Below are 26,604 nucleotides of genomic sequence, written 5' to 3' on the forward strand. Positions count from 1 at the left end.
TGGCGCAAAGTGTTCTGCCAGCAGTTCAAGCAGCTTCTCATAGGTAAGGTCCTGAATCTTCGCCGGCACGCACCGTACCGTTATTATGCCGACTGTTGCCGTGCTTAAGGCTGCCGTTAGCAGGGCTCGTCGTTTCTTCGAGTCGACGATATCATAGGCTTCAAAGTAAGACTGCAGACGCACCTGGTAGGCATCCCAACTGTCTTCCGTTTCGTCGAAACCCGGTGGTCCGGCGTGAGCCGCCATGGAGCAGGCACGGCCCGGTGGTGGGCAGCCTCGTCGCCACTGAAGTAACTCGAGAAGCAGTTGCCAAAGAACGGACGCTTTATTGAAGGTTAGTGTTGCTTTTATAGTCCTTATCTTATGACGTCAGCCGCAGCCACTGCCGATTCACAAGAGGCATGGCCGGTGAATCTAACAAACAAATACGTGTCAGCGGCGCATGCTGATTCACAACAAGTTATAAATGCAAAAATAATTGCATCCTATTAAATGCTCTGCCTTGCATTGATTCCCAGTGGAAACAGGCTGCTTACACACAAAATTGATCTTGAAAAAATCTTGAAGGCAGAAAATGCATTAACAATGCCCAGCGGGCCAACTGGCCAGACGGGTTGCGCAGCCCAATGAGCCAACAGACTGAATTATGGTCAGTCACTATCGTGAATGTGCGGCTCTGCAGATACAGACAGAACTTCTGAATGGCAAAGACGACTGCTAGACACTCGAGTTCAGTAACGGTGTAGTTTATCTCTCCTTTTGTAAGTGTTCGACTAGCATAGGCAATGACATGTTGGCGACCACCACAGATCTGAACAAGCACAGCGCCAGCACCCACACTGCTGATGTCAATATGCAGCTCAGTTGATGCCTCCGGATCAAAATGCTGCAGAACCGGTCCAGAAGTCAGCAAAAATTTCAGCTGTTGAAATGCAGACTTGCAGTCGGCAATCCACAAGTATGGGGTGTCTTTGTGAAGGAGAGATGTAAGGGGAGAGGCAAGCCGTACGAAATTCTTGATAAAGTGCCAGAAATATGAGCAAGGACCTAAAAACTTCACAGGTCTTTCCCCGTGTGTGGCTGTCGAAAGTCACGGACCACTGCTAGCTTTTCGGGGTCTAGTCGTATGTCATCGTTGTCGACCAGAAAGCCTGGTATGAAGGCTTGACACTCACCGAAACTAGATTTTTTGGAGTTAAAAATAAGAACAGCTTGCTGGATACAAAAAAAAAATTAATTATGGGGTTTTACATGCCAAAACCACTTTCTGATTATGAGGCACGTCGTAGTGGAGGGCTCCGGAAATTTCGACCACCTGGGGTTCTTTAATGTGCACCTAAATCTAAGTACACGGGTGTTTTCGCATTTGGCCCCCATCAAAATGCGGCCGCCGAGGCCGGGATTCGATCCCGCGACCTCGCACTCAGCAGCAGAACACCATAGCCACTGAGCAACCACGGCGGGTAGCTTGCTGGATACAGTCAAGAATGACAGACAGGTGCTGATTGTGAAATGTCCGGCCGTAAATAATGATGTGGTCTAAATAGCACACGACAATTTCCCATTTGAGTCCATGGAGCAAGGTATCCATAAATCACTCAAATGTCGCAGGAGCGTTGCATAAGCCAAAGGGCATAATGTTGAACTCAGAGACCATCGGGTGTTACAAAGGCTGTCTTCTCCTTGTCTGAGGGGTGCACTCGAATTTACCAATACCCTGACCGTAAATAAACGAAAGAGAAATACGACACTCAGTGGAGGCAGTTGACGGCATCGTCTATTCATGGTAGGAGGTACACATCTTTCTTTGTGACGGTGTTTAGGCGGTGATAGTCAACCAGAATGCCCATGAGTTGCCTTTTTTTCTTGACTATGATCACAGGAGCAGTCCAGGAACTACACGATTCCTGGATCACTCCTTTCCGTAACATTTCTTTGACCTGCTTGGCAATGACTTTTCTCTTTGGAGGTCAAAAGCGATAAGGCTTCTGACGAATTGGCGTCGCTTGCCGTGTATGGATGCGATGTTGCATACGAGACACCAATTGTGTATGGGACGCTCGTTGGTCCTGAGCAAAATCAAACACTGTGTCGCAGCAAGTGAGCACTCCTTGAAGCAGACACTGCTCACTAAAAGACAGCGACTTGTCAATCAATGCTTAAAGTCAGCAGAATTATCACGGCTGCAATCAGGGTTGGATTTCTTACTAGCAGTTGCCATTTCGACAGTTCCAACGCTGACAATGGCTTGTTCGTCAAAACTTGCCAGTTGAAGTCCTAGCAAGAAAGTTATGGATTGGGTTGAAACGTTCATTGTCCACAAACGAGTAAAACTATCAGTGGTGACAACAAGGGAGCAAGGGACTATCACATTTTTCTTGGGCATGTTGTTATAATCAGGCTCGGCTAAACCATAACAAGAATCCGTACGAGGATGAGAAGTGTTGACAGGCACAGACATTGCAGTCTGAGGGGGCAAACACACATCTTGCAACACAGAGAGAACACCCATGGAATCACTGGTGTTATCTGTCATTGAAGTTCGCACGTCAGGGCAAAGAGAAATCGCGCCAGTACCACAATCCTAAGTTGCCCCCGCTCACGTAAAAAATCAATTTCTAAAATAACATCTTGCATTGCACGTGCAAGCACAGTAAATTCACTCTGAAATGTCTGGTCCCCAATCATAACTGAAACGGAACAAACCTCAAGTGGGCGTAACGTTTCCCTGTCAACTCCACGAAAGGTAGCATTCCGTACTTTCGTCCAATCCCTCTAATTTTCAGCGCTTCAAATGCCTGGCAGTGTTTCTTCAAATCAGATGGAGTACTAAGATCCTCCTTCGTTATAAGAAAATTATAAACATCTTCAGTGATTCCTTTAAGCAGATGTCCTACTTTGTCTTCGTCTGTCATGGTGGCACTGACGATTCCACATAGTATCAAAACAGCCTCTGTGTACGTTGTACAAGTTTCGGCAGGTAACTGGGCTCATCAGGCAAGTGTCTGCTTAGCCTTCTTTTTCTTAAAGAGTGGGTCCCCGAAGCACTTGGTGAATTCTACAAAATTATCCCAGCTTGTTGTCGTGGTTTTGAAACCGGAGGAGAGTGGTTCCAGTGAGGAAAAAAAACAAAACATTATCGAGTTGCTTTGCAGTGCTTCAGTGGTCGTAGTGACTCACTCTTCTGTAGTGTTTCAGCCAGTCGTCGATGTCTTCGTTCACCTTCCCAGGCAAGGTAGGCAGCTCTAACAGTGGAGTCCAGTAACCAGCCTGCCCTGCACGATTGCTGTCTGGTTCGCCGCCAGTGGGGTCGTCAGTGCCTTCTCTGGAATTGCCCATGTTCGTTGCTTGTGGTTATAAACCAGCCAAGCGTCTACTCCGTCGGACAGTCAGTAGAGCTGGGTTATCCAGGATTGTTCAGGTGTTACCCCGCACTTCCACCAAAGATGTTATGAAGATGTTTATTTACAGAGCGAAACGAGGTCCACAAGGAAGCCACAGGGAGAAAGCAGCCAGCACAGAGTACAGCTGAGCCAATGTGTGCACACTCTGTTTCTTCTTTCTCTACCTCAGTCGCCCAATGCTGCAGCAATAGGTTACAAAGTGGCTTTGTGCAGTAACTGGAAATATACCTTCACACCGGCATACTGAACATCTATTTGATATACTGTAATCAGAGCCACTAACTTATTCAATTGCATACATTGAAAGAAACTTAAATAAGTAATTAAAGCAACATGTCTCCTTTGCAATATACAGCATGCTTATATTAGAAAGCACAAAGCACACAATAAGAAAGCGTGGAAGGTGAAAACTTTAAGGACAATATACAAACTATCAACATTAAGGAACAGACTTTATAGACTTCTTCCTTTATCTGCTCTCTAATGCATACTACTGTATTCCTCTCTCTTAAGGTTTTTTACACCTATCAATGGTCAGCTTGAAACTCCGCCCACGCAAAAGCTTTGTAAAGGGTGAAAAATGTGTGAGAGCTATACACACGGCTTCATGACAAGCAATGACACACCTAATTTTACAACAGGAAATAAAATTTCCATGTCTCCAATTCATTAAAGAAGAGCCCCAGTCATTTTAACTATCTAAAACTGTGCAGTGAAAAATGAAGCCGCTTATGTTTTTTTTTTAAGACAACTGTGTGAAGCCTTAACCACAATCTTTTTTTTTTAAAATTTAGTGGCCAATATTGCTGAAAGAAGATTTTTGAAGTGAGAAGTTGATCGTTGCACACAATATGTGTTTAACTTGATGTAATAGTTGTGCGGAAACCTGCAAGGTGGCAGGAAGTAAATTAATAACAAAGGAAAAACGAGACATCCACCAAATCGTAGCAATTGCTACAAAAGAAAACCATATGGATTCCTTGAAAGAAAAGCCTTGCAGTTGAAGAAAAATTCGTTCTGGTCCGGGACATCTCCACTAGCACAATGGAAGCTACAGAGCAGAGAAGCCAAGAGGGCAAAGCCCTGGCCAAAAGTTGAGTGTCGTGGTGGTAAAAGGGTTCATTGTGGCATCTCGTGGTGGCTGCTGAAGACTCCACAACACAGCATGCTGTTGGTATCTTGGAGGCCATGCACAGCAGATGCAGCTGTGCATAGTGCAAAGATGAAATTGTGTTTCTGTATTTTCGAGATTGCAGACATATATATCTTTCATTTATTTACCTCAAAATTAGCAATTATGTATACTGAGAATGCTCTCGCAATCACGAAATCAGCCAATAGCATTGGTGCGTCCAGCTGCTTTCAATAATGCTGCATGATGACATTGCGAAAACAAGAGCAAGCAATTTTTCACTGTTTTGACAGGGGATTGTAAATTTTCTGCTACATGTGGTGCAGTAATATATGGTTCATATGTTCACAGCAGCCTCTGCGCCAGATCGGCAATGTTTTCTTACTATGTTCAAAAAGTGTTTTAAGGCCCCTATAAGGCCACGCTGCGATTACTTTGGCAACACCTACTGTTTATTTTTTACAAATTAAGCTCATATGAGATTTCATCGCAGTTGGTTTCTAAAGAACCACTAAAGAAAAAAAAAGTATTCAGCTGTATTAGTAAACTACCAGTCTACAAATACTAAAAACACCAACCTTACCACAAGAAAAGGATTGGCAAGCCCAAAAGGCTGCTTAAACGAAAAACAGGTGCTGACAAAGCTTTGAAGTTTCCACACCAGCTCAATGCGATGTCATAAATTTTGACAGCATATGCTCGGGCCTGGTTAATTGTTCAATGGTAAGGATGGACTACATTGTATTCTAAAGGAGATAAAGATTGAACTGGAAAGCTTTACGAGCTTTTACTCAGCTAACGAGGCCCACATAGCATAAAATAGTTCACAGTGCGCGGCATCACAAAGACATACTCAAATTAGAGTTTCGACGCAAAATTCAAGAACTGCTTCTGAGTGACAAAGTGAATGGTATGACAAGGACCACTTAAGCCTCTTCACGAATGAAAGCTTAAAGTGAGTTGAAGAGAGGCCAGCAGAGCTAACTGTTTGGGAGAGTTGAGTGCCTCTGCTTCATTTAGTAACTTTGCCCTTCATTTCCTCATCTAATAACTAACCTACAGCAAAATTAATGAAAATTGACTTTTCAGAGAATGCTTTGTCAGTCTAAAGTGGTTTAGTGTTTCTTCTTAGTGTCCCTTTGAGCAATTTGCAAAAATGTGGTAACATTACACTCAAATTCAATCCTATACAATCTTGTCCAAATTTCCAGACTGCTATCGGCCCTATCAGGCTCGATGTATATCATGCTCAATGTGTCAGTTTTTGCAGACTATCTGAGCTAGGCTGCACTGAGTTTCATAACTCCTTGGACCATCCGGCAACAGTGAGTCATTTGGCAACAGTCATATAGCGTATGCCATGTAACAGTTCAGGTGTGTCCCTTAATTTCACACCCCACTGTGCTGACAGGAGAAGTTTTTTCATAATCTTCGCAAGTTGTTCAAGTAATGACATTTCATAAATCTCTTCACCCCACTTGGCAAGGAATATGTACCATTGCCTGTAAATAGAGGGAATGGCAGAGGAATGACAGGTCTGGTTACACACAGTTCCATATCTCTACATATCTGTTACTCCTCTAATGATAACCAACAGCAGTAAAGTGCTGGCAGTTGGTAGCAGACGCTCCTCTGTTAGGCCTTTAGGTTTTTGTGGAATTGGCACAGTAGCTTTTAACTTTACTTCAAAGAGCATCAACGCTCTACAGATACGGGCAACTGAAAGCCACAAGGTTAAATTCGATGACCGCAAAGCTAAGAAGGTATCTTAAACGTTAAAAACAAAGCAGGAAAAGAGGCATACTCAAACATAGTCATACACACTGCCAATTTCCAAAACCTGACCGATAACAGAGGTCTATGTAAGGTGGCCGAGCACACAAATTGCCAGACAGCTATAAGGCATATGCAAATGAAAGAATGACATTTTACTTTTGCTGTGATTTTCAGCTAGGACTCCTATAGACTTCCTGTAAAGATTGTTTGACATAGATACATAATTGTAGATCCTTGTGCAATCTGTCTTAGTATAAGCACTATGCAACCGATCTTGCGCGCGACAAGCGACGTGATGAAGATGGCTGTCGTGTTTGTTCATCGCCTACAAGTCATACTTCTTCATGCGAGTGACGACATTGAGCAATGTCTCCCTGGTGTTGCCGGTATGAGGGCAGCAAATATGCGCTGAAACTGGTGCAGTCTGTGCTTTATTAAGTTAAGTTGATGTTTTCTACTGTAAGGAGCAGCATAAAATATTTCTAAAGGTCTTGCAGTAGGTTCTTATCCTTGCATGTATCAAAATTTAATCATTTCCTCTTTCCATTCGACAATCAGTAGTACTTGACTAATGTACATTCAATGCCGGCTTCGCACTATTGGCTAGTTGCTCATAGCGCTTCCGGGCGACGCAGTCTACATTTCCAGAACCAAGCGATCACCCGATCTGTTCACCAGCGGCCTGTTTCTTCGCTCAAGGTAGTCGCTCGTCGCTGTCACACACAGAATCACTCTCGTGGGGTTTGGGCTGACAAGTAAAAGGCAAAACATTCAGGCCTCCTAGGTGTGTGAAATCACAAGGCCAATGTATCAACCACTAGACTCACCACAAAAGTATGTGCATGCATCAAATACACTGATTTGCGTCATTGTACATCATACAACAAAAAAATGCATTCCAGAACCTTTGATAAAATCAATAATCCACTTCCAGGAAAAAAATCAATGTGGCCAATGGCATTTTAATTAGTTAAATGTTGGTAGCTATCTTTAGGAGAGTGAAGAGAAACAAGACTGCACAAGAAAAAGGGCACAACAGAGCTGGCATGGTGATCAACAAAAATTCTAGATGTTGGAATCTTGAAGCGTCAGAACAGATGAACGGTAATGTTTAGCAAATGTATGTCTGACTGTGTTATTGACTTGAAGAGATTGAATGGTAACATACACGTGGCAATATTTGTGAGAAATGGTGGCAACATGCACTACAAAACCAGTGTGAACTTAGACATATCTCGGCAGTACCTCAATCATTGTTGATAGTTGTTGAAGGAAGAGGGTATTGTCACTTTATTTTGCTACCCCGAAACATTCTTGAACTGTTTTATAGTCATAGATCTGTGCGCTTTGTTGTTAAGGGTCTGCTATGTATTAAGGCGTTCGCTCACTAAAATGTCTTGGTTGATTTTGACATTTTCCGTTCCCTTCGATCCATATTTCCCTCAACTTTTTCTCTACTCTTGAGAGTGCCGCACCCAATGTCCCTTTCCAGCAGCACCCGATACTTGCCCCGTGGTGGACAGGCGCGATTACCCACCGAGGAAATCAGCTTAAACAATAATACGGCTCCAACACTGGAAAACGATGCAACAGCGCAAGGTGGCAGCCAGTTAGAAGACATACATTGCAGCCGATCTTTTGACAGGCAGGCGGGCTGGCTCTCCTCGGCACCCCACTCTGCGGAAGGAGACGCAGGATACGGAGACGGCGAACGCGGCCTCTTGGTTCTGCGGGTCGCCTCGAAGTATCCCGTGATCTTATTGGCCTGAGTTGTGGCGGCGGGCTTCTTAGCAGGACGTCGCTCGTCCTGCGGTAAGGGTCGCACATCATCGTGCGAGCCGACTGAGGGCCCGCTGTTTTTCAGCAGCGAACTGGCCTTTTGGAAAGTGGGGATCTGCGATGGTCCCTCGGAAGCAGAGCCGCTCCCGCCTGGTTCGGTTTTCGTACGCCGGTTGGGTCGCGGGTACAGGCCGCGGTGAGGATCGCGAGAGCTTTTCGGGACCGTGCTGGGATCTACGAGCGGGGCCGACCCTTGGCTGGTCGAGGAGTGCGCCTGACAGTCCAGGTAGTTCAGGCGCAGCGACCGCTTGCCTCCGCCGTCGGACATGATGCCTACCCCTCAGTCACTGATACGGCGACATCGAGACGCGTTCGTTTCTTTCTTTCGCCTCGTAGGATCGCCGTCAAATCAATCAAAGTTGCCGCGCGCCCGCACCAGCTCGTCCAGCACTAAAATACTTCAAATCAAGTCATCGAGCGAACACCCACGGGCACGGACTTTCGGAAACAACACGAACCGATCTGCTGAGGTGCCAAAACAATGCCCAAAAGTATCAAAAGTCCAAACGCATCCACACCGTGGATCCGCGATCCGCGCCTACTGCCTTGTCACTTGTTGGCTTTGTTTGACCGCGGGTTTGACCCGCAAAGAGGTCCCTGCAAAAAGCTCAAAATCTAATGTCGCAGTCGCACGGAGCCAATGCCCAGCCGAGTCAAGCCAGATGAGTTTGGTCTTCAGCCGAGCTAGCAGAGCAGAGAGGTTTTCACATGTTTTCACTATGGATTTCCTCGGCCACTAGTTTCATGGTGTCATATTTATATGCACATTTCCGTGACTAAACGTTTGTGTAAACGCAGGGCTGGCTCGTTCACCTCTGTGCAGAAAATATTGCGGCAATGTCCAAACCATTCTGAGCTTTCACTAGGCGAATACTTGCAGTGTGATTGCGTCGAATGCTCATCTGTGTGCCGGCCCTGCGAGTCCTGTCATCGTGTTAGCGCTGTGCTTTTCGAATTGGTGTCCTGAAACGTTGACGCAGTTCCCATTATTTTGCTTTTGAAGCGTCGCCTTTTCATGATGGTCAAAGAGGGTGAGTTACTGCCGATTTTCTATGGCGGACTGCGCGCTTGCAAACAGCTTTTCGCCTTTAACTTTACGTTTAGTCCGGCAGAATTTGCTGAACATTGTTATTTGCAGTTTCCTCTAAACCTGCACACAGGGCTGTTCACTGAAATAAGCGCTGCTTCTTGGTAAACGGGTTTTCTCAAGCGCCAGCCACTTTCATTTTGATGTCGCCTTTCTTGATTCCGTAGTGGTGGCCGCGTACAAATTGGCACTCGGAGAAAAAGCAGCCGCGAAAATGGTGCTGGCAGTGATAGTTGACAGGGCCGTTGCCCCCTGTTCCGACGTTCAGTCGTGCTGATTCCTTGAGAGTTCTCTAAACAATCTGTTCAGCTGCGTACTTAGATTTGTATTTAGAGCATGCTTGGGTGTATGTAGATGCAGGTGCAAGTTAAAGAACCACCGGTGGTCTATGCTAAACTTTGAAAACCTTCAATACGCATTGCGTGACTGAATATAAAGTCCATCCAGAATGTAAAAGCCCATCAAATGGTCAGCATATCAACTGTCAGTTGTACAGCGGCCACATTGTGATGGAGAAAGAATTTAGAAAAATTTTTCCCCACACAATAGCCTAGGTAACACGATTGCAATCACTTTCTGCTGTGTTTGTGCCCCGACCATTGCCCCTTTAATCGCAAGTGCCACTGATGGTGCAGAGTAGTGCCATCTCTCGTACCGTAGCTCTAACCTTATAATGCTGAACCGCTCTGCGATTCATAAGTGTATTAGGAAATAAAGGAATAATAAAGTAAGGAGGTGCATCATAATTACGCGTCACTCAAAATGGTTGCTGCATTCAGCTCAGTCCTGCATCATCGAAGGTACTCAGTTATTAGAGAAATGAGAAGCCATCAGAAAGTTTAAAAAGAAGGGAGTGGGGGAGCTGCAGTTTCAGAAAAGCTGTCACAGACTACATTAGGCTCATTAACACTTGCTTGTTAAGGACGAGCAAAATGATAATTCTGCTCACTTGGTATAGCTAACTTATTGCAGCCCAAAAAACTGGCTAGAATAACGTTAGCTCACCTATAGATGTTTAAGCATACGCCATGATGTGCAGATCCTTCAGACGTTGGCCAGGACTCCAACCAGGGGAGTAGCAAGAGCCCCAAGCGTGAAGGTGAGAAAAGTCCAAGACGGGAGGAGGAGGGTGCGAGCAAGCCCAAGAAGGCCAAGTTCAAAGACGACGAGAAGGGGGTAAGTGCTGCCTGGTGAGGATCTGTTACCCAGTGCAATTGCTCATTCTCTCGCACCACCCCCCTCGCTTTCCTTCTTACACATGCCCAGCCTACTGTAAAATATCAATAAAGTACTACCACAAAGCTGAGTGAAATAGCGAAACATGTTGTAGAAAGGAGGGTGTCTTTGGGCCTGCACAAAAGTTTAATATGATGGCCATAAAATTTCTCCCCAGAAGAAGAACAAAACAAGCAGGTCTAAGCAACTCCTAGGGGTCTACATAAGATGTTACGATGGCAGCTTTTGACATCGCCGGAGTGTTGAGAGAGGTCCGAGCCTCTGCCAACATAAAACACATGTTGAACAGGCAACAAAACACAACACAAGATGATGCATAATGCAACACAATGTTTTCTCACATTGCACAGCACTCACTTGCTATGTGTTTGCGTGCTTGCTATGTACAGTTAAACCTCAATATAATGAAGTAGGTAAAATCGACAATTTGCATCGTTATATCGAAATTTTGTTGTATTGAAATATGACCTTTTATGCAACTAAGTACAGTCGCCAATTGATGTTTCTACGCGAGAAGGGGTCGTATAATTTTTCCAATTATCAGGCAATCGCAAAAAGCAAGTTTGAATGAGAAAACAACTTCTTTTGACGAAACTGCAGAACGAAGGCATCTCCCTGTGATCTTCAATTAACTCTGTCCTACGCCAACCGATTCCAGCTGGTGCCTTGCCTGCGAACTGCTTAATTTCATCACATCACCTAGTCTTCCACCATCCTCGACTGTGCTTTCCTTCTCTTGGCACCCATTCTGTAACCGTAATGGTCCACCAGTTATCAAACCTGTGCATTACATGACCTGCCCAGCTCCATTTCTTTCTCTTAATGTCAATTAGAATATCGGCTATCCCTGGTTGCTCTCTGATCCACACCGCTCTCTTCCTGTCTCTTAAAATTACGTCTAACGTTCTTTGTTACATTGCTCCTTGCGTGGTCCTTAACTTGTTTCTGAGCTTCTTTGTCAGTCTCCAAGTTTCTGCCCTAATTTCAACACCGATAGAATGCATTGACTGCACACCTTTCTTTTTAATGAGAATGGTATGCTTCCAGTCCGGATTTGACATGTCTGCCGACTGCGCTCCAACCCATTTTTATACTTCTCTAAATTTCCTTCTCATGATCAGGGTCCCCTGTGAGTCCTAGATAGACATAGGTAAACGTACTCCTTGACAGACTGTAGAGGCTGACTGGCGATCCTGAACTCCTGTGACCTTGCCCGGCTATTGATCATCCGTGTCTTCTGCATAGTAATCTTCAACCCCACTCTCTCTGTTAAGATCCTCAATAATTTGTTGTAACTCGTCTGCATTGTTGCTGAATAGAACAGTGTCATCGGGAAATCAAAGGTTGCCAAGATATTCTACGTTGATCCTTAGTCCTAAGCCTTCCCAGTTTAATACCTTGAATACTTCTTCCAAGCACGCAGTGAATAACATTAGAGAGATTGTGTCTCCCTGTCTGACTCCTTTCTTTACAGGTATCTTCCTACTTTTCTTGTGAAATATTAAGGTAGCTGTAGAATCTCTGTAGATATTTTCCAAGGTATTTATGTAAGCGGTCTATACACCTTGATTATGTAATGCCTCTATGACTGCTGGTATCTCTACTGAATCAAATGCCTTTTTGTAATCTATGAAAGCCATATAGAGAGGCTGATTGTACTCTGCAGATTTCTCGATTACCTGATTGATTGCATGGATGTGATCCATTGTAGAGCATCCTTTCCTGAAACCTGCCTGTTCTCTTGGTTGACTAAAGTGCAGTGTTGTCCTTTTTCTATTGGAGGGTATCTTGGTGAATATTTTATCTAATACTTTAAGTAACCTAGTGGGCCTATAATTTTTCAATTTTTAACGTCTCCCTTTTTGTGGATTAGTATAATGTTGGCATTCTTCCAGTTCAATGGAACTTTTGAAGTCGATAGACAGTTCGTATAAAGGGGCGCTAGTTTTTCAAGCATTAAGTCTCCTCCACCTTTGACTAAATCGACTGGTAGTCCATCCTCTCCTGCCACTTTTCCCCATTTCATATCTTGCAAGGGCCTTCTAACTCCATCGCTAGTTATAGAAGGAGCCTGTAACCTGTTGAATTCTACTTCAAATGGAGTTATCGTGGCTGCTTTGGGTACTGTACAGGTCAGTATAGGATTCTTCTGCCGTATTTACTATATCTTTGGGATTGCTGATGATATTACCCTGCTTGTCTTTCAGTGCATACATCTTGGTTTGTCCTATGCCAAGTTTCCTTCTCACAGACTTCAGGCTACGTCCATTTTTACTGCTTCCTCAGTTTTTCTCTCGTTATAGTTTCGAATATCACTTATTTTCACCTTGTTGATCAGTTTTGACAGTTCCGCGAATTCTATCTGATCTGTGGGGTTGGAGACTTTCATTCTTTGTAATTTTTTTATTAGGTCCTTTGTTACTTGGGAGAGCTTACCTACTTGATGCCTTACCTCCCATTTCAATTGCTGCTTCTGAACCCAGCCTAGTTACGATTTCATTCATTGCCTCTGTGTCATCTCCATCTCTCTGTTCTAAGGCTGCATATTTGTTTGCCAGTGCCAACCTCAATTGGTTTGGTTTTACCCTTACTGAATCTATGTTGGCCTATTTCTTCTTGACCAATTTTACCCTTTCTCTCTTCAAATTGAGGTAAATTCTAGCCCTCACTAACCTATGATCACTGCACTCTACCCTACCCAGCACTTCTACATTCTGCACTATGCTGGGATCGGCAGAAAGTATGAAATCAATTTCATTTGTTGTTTCATCATTAGGGCTTTTCCAGATCCACTTTTTGTTCCAACACTTTGCTGAAGAAAGTGTTCATTATTCGCATCTTATTCCTTCCCACGAATTCTACCACCATCTCTCCTTGAGCGTTCCTAGAATCCACACCGTAGTTACCAATCGCTTGTTCACCAGCCTGCTGTTTTCCCACTTTTGCATTGAAGTCGCTCATGACTACAGTATACTGAGTTTGTATTTTTCGCATTGCTAATTCAAGATCTTCAAGAAACTTCTATTTCTTCATCATTGTGACTGGAGGTTGGAGCGTAGGTTTGTACTACCTTTATTCTATACTTCCTATCCAGCTTTACTACGACTACTGCTACCCTCTCATTAATTCTGTGGAATTCATCAACGTTGCCCGCTATGTCCTTATGGATTAGGAACCCTACTCCAAACTGCTTATCTGGTAGTCCCCTATAGCAAAGGACGTGACCATTTGTCAGCACTGTATAGGCCTCACCAGTTCTTCTAACCTCACTAAGGCTAATGATATCCCAAACAATGCCTGATAGTTCCTCAAAGAGTCCTGCTAGGCTAGCTTCACTCGAGAGGGTTCGGGTGTTAAACGTTGCAAGGGTCAGTTTCCATTGGCGGCCTGTCCGGGTCCAGAGATTTGTAGCACCCTCTGCTGCGCTACAGGTCTGAAAGCCGCCTTGGTCAGGTGCTCCGCAGCTGCTGTGGACTGAGGGCCATTGGTTATTCTTCACATAGGCGGTACGAATTACGTGAAGCTGGCCATGCTTTCACGTGCACTCCGCGCCTGTGGCTGATAGTCTCACCCGCACTTGGACGATGCTATCATGAAAAGCACTGGCGGCAGGGAGCGAATGCTTCATCTGCCTCTTGCTTCAGCAGGTCAACGAATTAAGCAACCTTCAATACTAAACGCGCAGGAAGACAGCTTACATAATTCCACGCCGTCTTGGCACCCCCATTCTTTGCACATGTGGCAGATTACCTCTAAAGCAGTGTGCGCGGCTGCATATGCACTCAGCCGCATTTCCAGCCATGCGCAGCCATTGCCGAGACACACACCAACTTTTCCCCGCCCCTCGGCACTCGTGCATGAAGCCACCATCTTTCTCTCTCGCTCTCGCACACTTTCAATCACACCTAAAGCACAAAGTGCGCGGGGCGAGATAGGATCTTATCGCACTTGGACTTTATGCGGAACATGATGTGGTTTCAGTTCAGCGGTCGCTCTTGTCGCACTGCACACATTCTGAGAGGTGCATTTGCGAGCGGTCGCTTGTATATCAATAATTTAGACAGTTTTTTTCTATTATCTTTTACTCCCGTTAGCCCTTTCCCCAGCACACGGTAGCCAACCAGCCTGAGAAAGGGCCAACCTCCCTGTCTTTCCTTCTATGCCTGCTTTCTTCCTCCTTCTGACCATCTGCATCTGTGGAAGCTTCCATTTATTGTCTCGACATTCCTTTGCTGTGGAAGTGAAATGTCGTTATATTGCAATTGCAAACAAACACACTTCGTAATATTGAGGTTCTAATTACATGGTGTTCTATAGACAAGAGGTTAGGAAAAGTTAAAGACTTCATTATACAGAGAATTTCGTTATATTGAAGTTCATTATACTGAAGTTTGGCTGTATTTTACAGCCTGATAATGTATTAACTTCTCTGGCCTTTTGTTAAATAATATGCTCTGCAAGAGAAGCTACAAGCGAGCACAGACACAAGCGTGCACCTACATTTCATTTTGTTGTTTTTGCAAGCATCAAATAAAGAAGACATTCTCTATGTCGGCTCTACTTTCTGATTTTCAACAGTATGGTGCCGTGACCAGCTGAGATCTACAGTTGAGGGTTCCTCGCAGTGACACTGCTACAGAAAGAAAGAATGATGCACATCATCACGAGGCCTCCAATTCATGACACAGCGACATGGAAATACTGCAACAAAAACATGCTACTGTTCAAGTGGCAGTCACCAGGATCATTGACATGACAACTCTTATGCAGACTAAACCAACACTAGCTGTCTAACCATCTTAGCATATTGAAGATGAAGGAACTCAAGTATTATTGGCAAACAAAAAAGACACGGACGTAATAGAAAGATGCGTCTTTTTTGTTGCACAATAACACTCGAGTAATAGATTACCAACTTGCCCGGAATGCTACTTTCATTAAAATGAAGGAAGCTATGCTTACAGACCTCGATAACCAAGTAGAACAGCAGGTTACCGATGATAACTTTGAGGAGGAGCTCCGAAGCGTCGGACAGTATAAAGAATGTATTGTTCTCGTGTAGTCCCTCACTGGACGCATTTTATGCCCGCTCCAATCAAAGACAATGTGTCTTCCCACGATGACTCTCATCAAATACACGCAGAGCTTAAGCTACCTAAGCTTGTTTTTCTGAAGTTTTACGGCCACCCCATTAGATGGCCAGAATTTTCGGATCATTTGGCAATTTGAGTCTATCATTCACAAGAACCGATATCTCACCGATATAAAAAAAATGAAATATCTTCAGAGCTATCTCACGGGTAAAACGGAAAGAATCATCAGTTGTACAGTAGCTAGCTGTGTCATCAGCGGCCTATCGATAACTAATAAGAGTTAAAACATAGCTATAGAACTTTAGAACTATATTCACTGATTGTTAACGGACACATGTGCCATCTTATTGTGACGTGCGGTGTGCGACATGGTGCGGTGATTGGGACGGTCAGGAGCAGACGACAAGGAGTGCACGCGCCGAGGCGGATTCCATGCTGGAAGAAGGAAAACAACGACGCCGAAGAGCGCCCGGCACGAGACCGCACGGCGCATGAAAAACAACAAAAAGAAGAAAAGCAACCAATTAGGAAAGACCACGGGGAGTCAGGCAGCCAATCCGAGAATGCCAAATCGGCCAGATCAGAAGAAAAAGCGTGGTGCACTGGCAGAACGAGGGGAAACGCAAGGGAGACAGGAGAGTTCCAGGAAGCGATGGCAGAAGGAGGTCAACCACCGGAGCGGGCGTTGAAGACGGGCCGTCGGGTTCCGGGGCCTCCTGCCAACCTGTTCCTGTGCGTCGCCCGTCGACCCGAGCGTGCCGCCAGCTCCTCAAGGCCGGTGAGCTTCCGTGCTTGTGGGCACGACGAGAACAGTCGGGCTACGGGCCTGAGTTCTACGCCAGCTGCCCGGCCAGAACGCCACCCCCGTCTGTCGTGTCCCCTGCTGCCCGAGGCCGGCGTTCGAGCTTCTGTGCCCGTGGGCAGGACAAGAGCAGTCGGGCTACGGGCCCGAGCTCTACACCCAGCTGCCCGGCCAGAATGCCGCCGCCGTCTGCTCGTGCCACCAAGCCGCCTGGTTTACTTCTCCGAGACAGAGCTGGCCAGCTCCGGTCGCCCGGTCAACCAACTTAGACCACGACCTTTGGTGAGACCGGCGCCACTCCTTTCACCAGCTTGTCGCAGCTTCAAGACTGTTATGTATCCCTGCCGTCGTGGCAAGCCTGGACTCGCACACTACTTAGCTCCATACTAGCCCCAAATGTGTGTCTTGATGTGTATTTGAGTGTTTCTTTTATGTTTGCTATTTTCTTCTATTTATTTTTTAGCCTTCTTTAGCTCCATTAAACGTTTGTGTGTGTGTTCGAAACGAACGGCTTTGTCTTCAATTGGGTTCTCGTAGGCTCCGCCTAAGAGAATCACCAGAACCTTTTGAGTACACGAACCTTTGCCCCCATATTAGGGTCATCACACTTATAAACCTACAAAAAGTTTTTCCTGCAAAAATTTCGAAGGACTTCAGAGGTTGCACAAGGAAGTGCAGACCTCGCACCTGTCAATCATCTCGAAGTTAAGAGATGTTTTGGCCAATCTCTCCCAGACAAGAATTTATGGGTTACTACTTGCGCCTTCCGCGACGCTAACCCTATTATGTACGGTGCCGTTATCTACTTTTAGACTTCAAGGGAGTTGCAACAGTTCAGCTACTGCTACACAAGTCGAGTGTCGCACCTCTACAAAACATGACTATTCCACAATTAGAACTGGTGGCTCTCATTGCAGCATGACTTACTGCAACAGTGAAACATGCCCTGAACCTAGCATACGTTGAAACAGTTATGTGGACTGACTCTATGATCATGATTAATTGACTGCCCCACTCAGTAAAAAGCTGCAAGTAGTTCGTAGCAAGCCAAGTTGCAGAGATACTCCCCTTAACTGATTTGAGCATGCGGAGACATTGTCCAAGCCATATGGAGACAGTTTCCTTGCAATCGAAATCCGGTTGATTTACAGCAGAGCAGAGCAGCTCTTGGTAACTTCAATTTGTTGAAAACGACCGAGCTTTCTCAACACTGAGACCATGTTCGACAAGCCTTGATGCACCGAAGATACAGTCAACCTAGAAGAAACTACGTGTTTGACAGCAGCTGTTCAACCAGTACTTACAATTGTTAACATCAACGACTACGGCTCTTATAACCGACTGATACGTATAACTGCATGGATGCGAAGATTTACTAGATGCTGCTGGTACACAGACGCCAAAAAGATAGGACGTATAGATGCCATTGAAATACAAGAGGCTGAAATTTTTTGGATGCGCTGAACACAAAATCAAGTATTTGGACCTGATGTCAGCAGAACGGACATTACACTCCAGCGGTTCGGTTCATATCACGATGAGTCCGGGATCCTTCGCTTGGCAGGTCGACTCACCGTGTTTCTTTCTGTTCTGCGTTCCCTCTTTCTTTCCTTGTAGCGCTATTACGCATTCCTTAGTGTTCAGCTAACTCACCGAGCAACACATCTGACTAAATTGTAGAGCATATGCATTAAAGGCTAGGAGACCGAGACACAAAACACGAAAGTGCACAGAATAGGTCACCAGTCACCAATTGTCCATAACAAAATGTGCAAAATTATCAGTTTGAGGAAGCTCCGCGCATTCATGTGTAACCATGCTCTGAGTATGACACTTTCTTTTCATCTTCCTTATACCCTTCAGTACATGAGGAGCTTATACCCTTCAGTACACGTGGCAACTTGTCTGCGCAGGCAAGCCAAGCCTTTGGCTGTTGTAAGAAAATACAGCCACATATGTGTAAATAGGGGAGCACATATTGTTTAAAGGGACACTGAAGAGAAAACCAATTGAAGCTATATTTGTAAATTGGTCTATATTAGTAAATTTCACTTCTGGAGTTCAAGAAAAGTCATGCATGCCGTGAGAAGTAGCTTTATAAGTCAAAAAAGATGGAAAAGTTTAATTACAGGTGCTGATACCACCTCGAAATTCCCATGCCACCTCGAGGTGACTGAATAGTTTTTTACAGCTGTCTGCTCTGGTCAGCTGCAGCTTATAGTCAAAGGTGGACTACCTTGTAGTATTCTGAAGGTGCCAAGGTCTGATCTTCTGAGAAAATATTTAGAAAATACGAGAAAATATTTCGAAATCTGCGACATCACATTGCCATACCGGCGCTGCAGTTTCGACATGAAATTATATATAAGTATGTTTGGCCTTTATTTTTGTTCTTAGTAGTCAATCTGTTGCGGTGAAATGAACGATAATCAATTCGGGAAATAGTACTTTCTCAGTGTAAGCTCATACAATGTTTCTCTTTAGTATATGTTTAAGGAAGCGAGGCAAAATCCACGGGAAAAAGCAGAACGTCGAAAAGCAGTGTAAAGTCACAGTATACAAGTGCAGTCTGTCATGTGCCAACCATGGTTCCTCTGGCACATGCACATCACACCTTATACTCCATTTTATAGATAATAGACAACACCATGAATGACGGTGGTGCTCCTGAGATGAAGATAGAAGGAAGTAGAACAGGGGCGCTATAGCATAAAACTATTCCAAACTTTTCTATTCCAGTTCTGCAATCAGCTCTCTATGATTGGTCAAAAACTTTTTTGAACCACCCTCACTTCGCCTGTCTGTCATACGACGTCATGAAAACCGTAATAGCTTCCAATCTGACATGACGTGTACACACTGATTATGTATGATTTGACTGAACAAAAGAAAAATAATTATTCCTGATGCGACATCTTTTTGCAATTAACCCTCTGCTATTGGTCATAAGGTTTCAGGCTGCACCCATTTCACCTGTCTATCACTTGACGTCACAAAACTGAAAACTCATTGCGTAAAAATGACGTGTACGCATTAAAGGTGCATTAATATGCCGAACAAAACTGGATTTTTTTCTGAATAGCCAGAGACTGCCCCGTTCCAAAAGGAATAAAAGATGGCTGCCGCCAATCGCTCAGGCTCCAGCTACTCGCACCTACTGGAGCGCATTGGTTTATTTGCATAAAACAACTTTTCGCGGGGCTGTATAACGTTATCTGGCCCTTTCCGTGCCTATACAGCATTGCTGTGCCAACTCTTATTTGCTGAGGATCCGTCTTAGCAGCATTTTTAAATGTCTGTTGCACGCCGTCGCAATTTTAGGCAAGCCACCACAAGCTAAGTAAGGGAAAGGGACCAATCGCAGACGCCGGCACCTCCCTTTTCATCCAGTTATCTATTTTCAGTATGCTGGCTCGACCCCATCAAAACACTCTCCACTTAAGCAGGCTCCTCGCCTCTTTTCAGCCAATTAGATAAGAAAAACTGCTCTATGTAGGCAATGTTATTAGTTTTTAAAGGAAACAGACGATATCTCCTATAAACTAGGAGAGCGTTTGATTGGGCAGTTCAGGCAACGCTGCAGGTCACCGCCCGATGCTTGCGTCGGCAGTTTCGTAAATTTGATGTTAGGAGATTGGAATAAAAACATATTAAAATAGTGTTGCGTTATAGGGCCCCAGGACATATGCACAGTTTACTTTCTTCCTGGTGGATTATTTAACTACAGCTAAAATGAAGGTGGGAACAGCATTCTTGTGTGTCAAATTGTCCTGTTGGCTTGATCGTTCGCACTTTACAGTGCCGCACATGTACGTGTCTAAAGAGTTTTCATATTTTTGTCTCACTGTCTTTGTGTATGTGCTGTCAGGTTCTGAATTTTTCAGTGCATACAATTTTGCAAATAGGATGTCATGTGGCTTACTTATGTGTAGTCGTACTGTTTGTTGGGGGTGGTCACTCCTTGTTGACTGATGTTACCTTGGCCTCTCTGTCATGCCTGTCATGCAGCGCGAGTACGAGTGCAAGCTGTGCGACTGCAAGTTCTTCACGGTTGCCCAGTATACGTGCCACATCCAGAGCTTCGAGCATCGTAAGCGCACCATCCTAAAGACAGCCACCAAGGCTTTCAGCGAGGCACCCCAGTACCGAGGTGGGAAGAGAAGCCCTGCACATATAGTTACATTGCTCCTGCAGCACACCATCACCTATTATAATAAGAGAGCACCGTAATCAAATATTGAGTCATGCTAAACTGATAAAACTATACTGTTTCACACTTAGCAATCAATGTTGTGGATGGTAGGTGGGTAAGTACAGTAGAATCTCTCTAAACAGAAATTGTTTAAATGAAGCCTATGTGCATGTGTCATTTGCTACTTTGCTAACTCGAACATGCTTTGCATCATTTCTATTCCGACTTTGCATTGGATCGGCATATTTGTGTGTTCAGCTGTCTTTCTAAAAGTGCGCCAGCATTTCTTCCCTATTTGATGCACGTCAAAAGAGAACAATGACGTGAGCCAAGTTTACCAGTTCCACTGGAGTTAAACTCAGGAGACTGGGAAAACTAACTACCCAAGTTGTATAACGCTTGAGAATAAGAGAGAAAATGAAAGGTTATATTTTCACAGCATATATTTAACCTACGTACTTCAAGTTATCAGTATGCATTGTCCATAACATTGCCTCTGTTCTCTCTAACTGTAAGATTGCTGCCACCTTTGTATCTCCCAAGGCAGTAGGAAAGCTTCATAAATTTTTCATTTAATGCCATTAAACTGGCAGAAAATGGGGGTATAGCAATTTTCATTTAGCCCCTAATTAATTCACGCTCTTCACTATTTGCCAGTATGTCATCCCTAATGTGTCTGCTATTTCTTCTAAATATAAGCTCGTTGAACAGGTGTAGTAGTTACTTCAAAACACCATGAAAACACGTTTTCAGGATGTTTTCAGGTGGTTCTAGTCGCACTAAGAGCTTCGTTGTAAAATATTGGCAACTGCTAGAGCGTGCAAAATAATGTAGTTTAATACCATATTTACTCGCTTAATAAATTCACTTTTTTTTTTTCAAAAATAATATGCGCAAAGTTTGGGGGTGCGTTCATTATGCGGGGTAATATTTTGAGTGATTTTTTTTTGCCGCGGCCACCTCTAAAAAGTCAGTTTTGCCAAAATGTGAACCATCAATTGCGATAGCAAATGTATAGACAGGTACATGAAGTAAGGATAGTAGTTTTATCAGCTGTATTAACTTGCAAACGTTCGCTTCAATGCTTACTGAGCAGCGAAAACGCAGCACTCACTAAGGTATGAGCGGCCATCGACTCAGCCCCCGACACAGGTTGCTTTGAAGATAGGGTGCGCTGCGGCCACACAATGCACAGTTGCTGGCGGAGTAAAACGCCGTGAAGCACACATTAAACAAGCCTTAAGAAAAACACACAATAATTTTTATTTATTTTTTTACGAGCAATGTCTTCACACATAGCCTGATTGCTGCATGATGACTGAAACTCTTTTTCTGTGCGTCATTCTGGTAACGTCAGTGAGGCCATTTCTGGCATTTCAACACCAACTTCCCTATCAAAGTAAAATAGTACCTTTCATGCCTTTAGTACTTACAAATTTCGTCTTTATGTACAAATGCCTAGTACCGTATTTTTGTGCATATAACCCACACCAAAATTTTAAAAATTTGAACATTAATGGGGGGGGGGGGGAGATATGTGAATTTTTTCATGAAGTGTGGCTTCAAAGCAGTGTGCGTCATGCTGCTGTGAAGCCACACCTCAAGGCACGGTTCTCTGCGATTAAGTTTCGTTATCTCCCAGGGAACCCCACCTCCTCCCCACCCCTGCGTAAAGCTCGCTTCTCCCCTCGTTCACGGTCGCCCATTCTCCTCCGCTTTACAGTAGCTAGCAAATAGCGCACGCAGCGCTGGCAAACTCGTGTCACCCATTCTCGTGGCGTTCCCTCAGACTGCGCAAAGTACTTCGCGGTACAGCACTGAGCCAAATCACCATTGGAATTTTCGGCTCGGCTGAGTTTGCTCCATTGCCATTGTGAATGTGAGGGCTTCTCTGTCTGCACTGTCATCCACTGTCATGCGAGTGCTAGCTGTGATATCATGTGACTAATTCGTTTGCAATAATGTCCAGTATATGAATCCAGCTTTGTCAGCATCACGGCAGAATTGGCCAATAGAGCTGTTGGGTGAAGATACGACATAGACGAGTCGTGCATCCGCGAATGGAGACTGTTTTTTGCAAAGATTTGAGCATTGTTGTATGCAGGTACTTTCACTTATAATAAGCAGGGATTTTTTTTTTCTTTCCAGGCTCTTGTATTTGGGACTGCAGATTACCATATTTGCACGATTCTACTGTGTCTCCTATTGTAACGCGCAGTTATATCAGCACCCAAATATTTTTTAAAAAATAAATAATTTTGTGCCCATTCTATCTCGCACATCAGGCAACAAAACCTGAGACGACACATACCGTGTTGAAACAATTCTATGGAACATACAAAGGCACACAGCTGAATCTTAGTGCCTAGTCGCTATTGGAGTCCAACGACACCTCCACAGAAAGTCATCTTCAGTTTCATCTAATGCATTAGAAATGCCACTCGTACAGCAAACTAGAAAATGGTAACCGTAAACCAAGGTAGAAATTAAATACTTTCGATTGATGTGAGTGTGGGTAGCAACCTTAAATTGTAGAGCTTTTCTTTTTTGTAAGAAATAGTTTTCTTTTTATTTTGAGTAGAATTAGTTACGATTGCAATGCGCATGCAAATTTGAATGCACTTCATTATCCAAAAAAAAAGAAGGTGCACGTTAGAATCGTGCAAATAAAGTATATGTGGTGGCAGGTTATATGCGCAAGAATACGGTATTGTTCTTGCAAGTTCAAGAATACGTCTCAGTGTTCCTTTCAGATGGGGCAATGTGTAGTCTTCTATCCTTCCAATGTGCTTGTCACTCCCTTGACTGTGTTCTCAAGTTGTGATTTCAGGGAAAACAGTAGCGCTGATGGACTTGTCAGCGATGAACACGCATCATGCACTACTGCTTGCAGATGGCCATGGGAGCGACCTGCCACCAGGTCTGTCGGGTCGCAAGGTGGTGCACTGCAAGGTCTGCAATGTGTTCACCAACAGCGCGATACAGCTGGCCGAGCACCTGAACGGGGGACGGCACAAGCTGATGTGCTTCAAGTTCAACGTGCCCATCACCACCTTGGAGCTGACGAGCGACGACACCAGCACCCTTGAGGGCACCCGGTGTTAGTAGCGCTTCCACTGGTGTGGTGTTAAAGGCGATGTGCTCAGTTACGCCTGTTGGTTCGAAAAATTTACATAACAATGTTATTGTACTTCGTATCATGTATAGCAGGCAGTGTTGGATAAGCTATACAAGAACATGATACAGTAGGAAATCTACGTACAATTCACAGTACAGTCACTGTTGTTCTATGACACTGTGTGGAATAATTGCTTTATGTATAGTATACGATTACAGCAGGCAGTGCTGTAGAAGCTATGCAAGAACATGATAGAGTACAAGTCTACGTACATCTTACAGTACAGTCACCCATGTTCTGTGACACTGTGTGAAATGCTTTATGTATGATTAATCCCCGCAATAATAAAATCAGGGAGGTAGGGGTAGGGGGGAGTGATACCAATCACTTTCGTGAGAATATCCTTCTGAAATGAGACAGCTTAGACAGGGACCATGCTGGAAAACGAGAGCTTACTATCAAAGTTCTGTTAAGGCCCGTTTATAGTCCGACGTTATCAGCGCGCGGGCGAGCGTCGTTCGCGGTAAGTTACGCTGCGTCGGTTGCGCTGCGCCAGTCGAGATGCCATCCCCTCTATACTTCAACACGCGCGCCGTAGGCTGCTATCTTCGGAGCATGCGCAGAAGGTTCGCCAAGTCACGCGCCGTCCGCAAAAGCCGTCTGCGGAGTTGTGTTGGCGCCTTTCTTCTTCGCGCGCAATGCATTGTGGTGCGAGAGTTCCGCCGACTTCGACGCGCGAATGGCTCCGGAGCCAAATCGGCGCCGGGCCCGTCGGGGCGCATTGAAAGCCGCCGGTTACGTTAGCTGCGCCGGTGCGCCCGACTATAGAGGTGTCGTTTTCGCCGACGTGACGTAGCGTGCGCGCGTGCGTTACGTCGGACTATAAACGGCCCTTTAGCTTACTTTGGCAAGCCTTGCTTGAAGCTATGCAGAATCGCATTGCCACCAGTACAAGATGCTCTTCATGCATTGGTCAGCGATGGTGGCTCTGGCATGGAGCGGTATTCTCAGTTACTCTTGGTGATACAATCACTTTTGCAAGAGTTCACGTGGCTCTAGACCAGACACGTTCACGTCTATCAGGCGCTGTGTTGCTGCAGTGCTAAGCACACTTTCTAGGCATTGCACCAGAAACTATAGTGCCCGTATGCATGGAACAATGCATATATGTCTACACGTCTAGTGCCGAGTCACAATAAATATCCTGGAAGTACAGTCGAACTTACTTATAACGATACCGATTTTAACAATATATCGGTTTTAAGAATGAGAAGCTGCTGCATTGTCAACTTTTGTATGTTTTGCATGGCGAAATAACCCGCTTGCTACAATGCCCTGATGCTACATTATCGGTTACAATGGTGAACTCTGGCTGCCGGGGGTCTTAGCTGAAAGGTAGTGAAATGCAAAATCCTTGAAAATAAAAAAAGCAAACTAGAAACTCAAGCCGCTGCATGATGGCCCGTTGCTCCAACAGCTGCTGCGCACTCACCTTCCTGCCTTCACCGCGTTCCTCTCTCCCATCGCCTTTCCACCCCTCCAAACAAGAGTTGGCTACGCCCATAGCTCTACACCGTGCCACCCTCTGAAATAGGGATGGACCGCGCTAACTACGCTGCTCCCAGATTGCTCGTTGGCTCCTCATTCAGCGCAGTTTTACAGACAGCTTAATTGCTCGCATTTGTGTTTGTTCGTTGCGTCGAAATCATTCCTGGCCACGTGGTTTCTCAGCCTCGTTTGACTTGCCGCCGAAATGAAAGATGGATGATCTGCCCGCTGATCATCGACAATGCACAAAGTTGCCGGTGGAAAGAAAGTGCACTACTATAGATTTGGAAACTAAGTGCTCCTAACCCATGAGGCGATCGTCGCGAATGTGCTTGCGTCGGATAGTGACAGCGACAACGGCAGTGATGACATGGTAGGGCAGGCTGCCTCAATGTTGTCCTCACAGAAGGCCCGGCAGATGATTCAGTCCCTCCGGGGCTTCGTTTTCATGGGGAACCTTCCACTGCACTACGTGGAGCACCTGGATGCTTTGGTAAAGGATGTTGGCAAGCTTTGCATAAAGCATGCAAGGCTGATGGACATAGGTTTTTCTTGTGCAAGCCAGTGAGAAGTACGTGGCGAGATGCTTGTGGCACTCTTGCCTCAGCCTTTCTTCTGGATTTCTTAAGCTGAGAGGCTGCGCGGCAACCTCCTCACATTTTAAAAAGCCCCTTTTGAGGCCACCAAAGCAATGCCTTAGCGGAGCTCGCGTGTCACTTGCCACCCGTGAGCCACTTTGCATTTGTTATAGCAGTGAGATTCTTGAACGCCGACAGCCGTGGCTTGTTGCATGCGGTCGGAGCATGCAGGAAGCAGAGTTAAGCAGTTAGACAAGTCAACAAAATCAGCAGCCAGATGGCAAAAGGTGGTGGGGAGGGGCACTGGCCTCCGCACCATTATAGTTTTCTCACATCAGCTCTGCCATCCCCCTATTTTGATTTTTTCATGCTGCTCGATTATAACAATTATCGGTTATAACAGTAGAATTTTTGTGGCACTTGAATATTGCTATAAGTGGGTTCGACTGTAATTGTACCACCGATAGGGATTTACCAAGATACGAGTGTTTTCTGGCGAATATCCATCTGGCAACGCCAAGTCCCCACACGATTCCTGCTAGGTGCTAGCAGGTGCTATCAAAACAAGCTTGCTTCTATTTGAGACCTTATTCTTTATCTGGGACCTTGTTCTTTGGCTAGGGTGGCTAATGGCACGATCAGCAGTAGGGTGCCTCAATGCGCACATTCTCCTCTGGTGCGATGGGTGAGGAGGACATTGAGGCACCCTAGTTGGCAGTGCACTTTTTACCGCGGGAATGGCGCGGGTACATCCACATGATTCCATGACCAAGAGACCAAGAGAGAAGGAATGTCGTTC

General features: G+C 45.0%; 2 protein-coding genes across 2 annotated transcripts in view; one reads left to right on the plus strand and one right to left on the minus strand.

Moving 5' to 3' along the window:
• LOC135899220 (F-box DNA helicase 1-like) overlaps positions 1-8,705 on the minus strand; it is a 170,647-nt gene extending 161,942 nt beyond the window's left edge. Inside the window, exon 1 of the mRNA XM_065428484.1 lies at positions 7,936-8,705. Within this exon, the coding sequence (XP_065284556.1) occupies positions 7,936-8,419 (484 nt within the window). The 5' untranslated portion in view covers positions 8,420-8,705. The remainder of the gene's footprint in view (positions 1-7,935) is intronic.
• Positions 8,706-8,825: 120 nt separating this feature from the next.
• The window catches only part of LOC135899222 (glutamic acid-rich protein-like), a 57,633-nt gene continuing 39,854 nt past the window's right edge, over positions 8,826-26,604 (plus strand). The window contains exons 1-4 of the mRNA XM_065428488.1: positions 8,826-9,182; positions 10,278-10,414; positions 20,378-20,519; positions 23,455-23,661. Coding sequence (XP_065284560.1) covers positions 9,167-9,182; positions 10,278-10,414; positions 20,378-20,519; positions 23,455-23,661 — 502 coding nt within the window. The 5' untranslated portion in view covers positions 8,826-9,166. The remainder of the gene's footprint in view (positions 9,183-10,277; positions 10,415-20,377; positions 20,520-23,454; positions 23,662-26,604) is intronic.

Source organism: Dermacentor albipictus, chromosome 5, assembly GCF_038994185.2.
Source record: "Dermacentor albipictus isolate Rhodes 1998 colony chromosome 5, USDA_Dalb.pri_finalv2, whole genome shotgun sequence".
NCBI lineage: Eukaryota > Metazoa > Arthropoda > Arachnida > Ixodida > Ixodidae > Dermacentor > Dermacentor albipictus.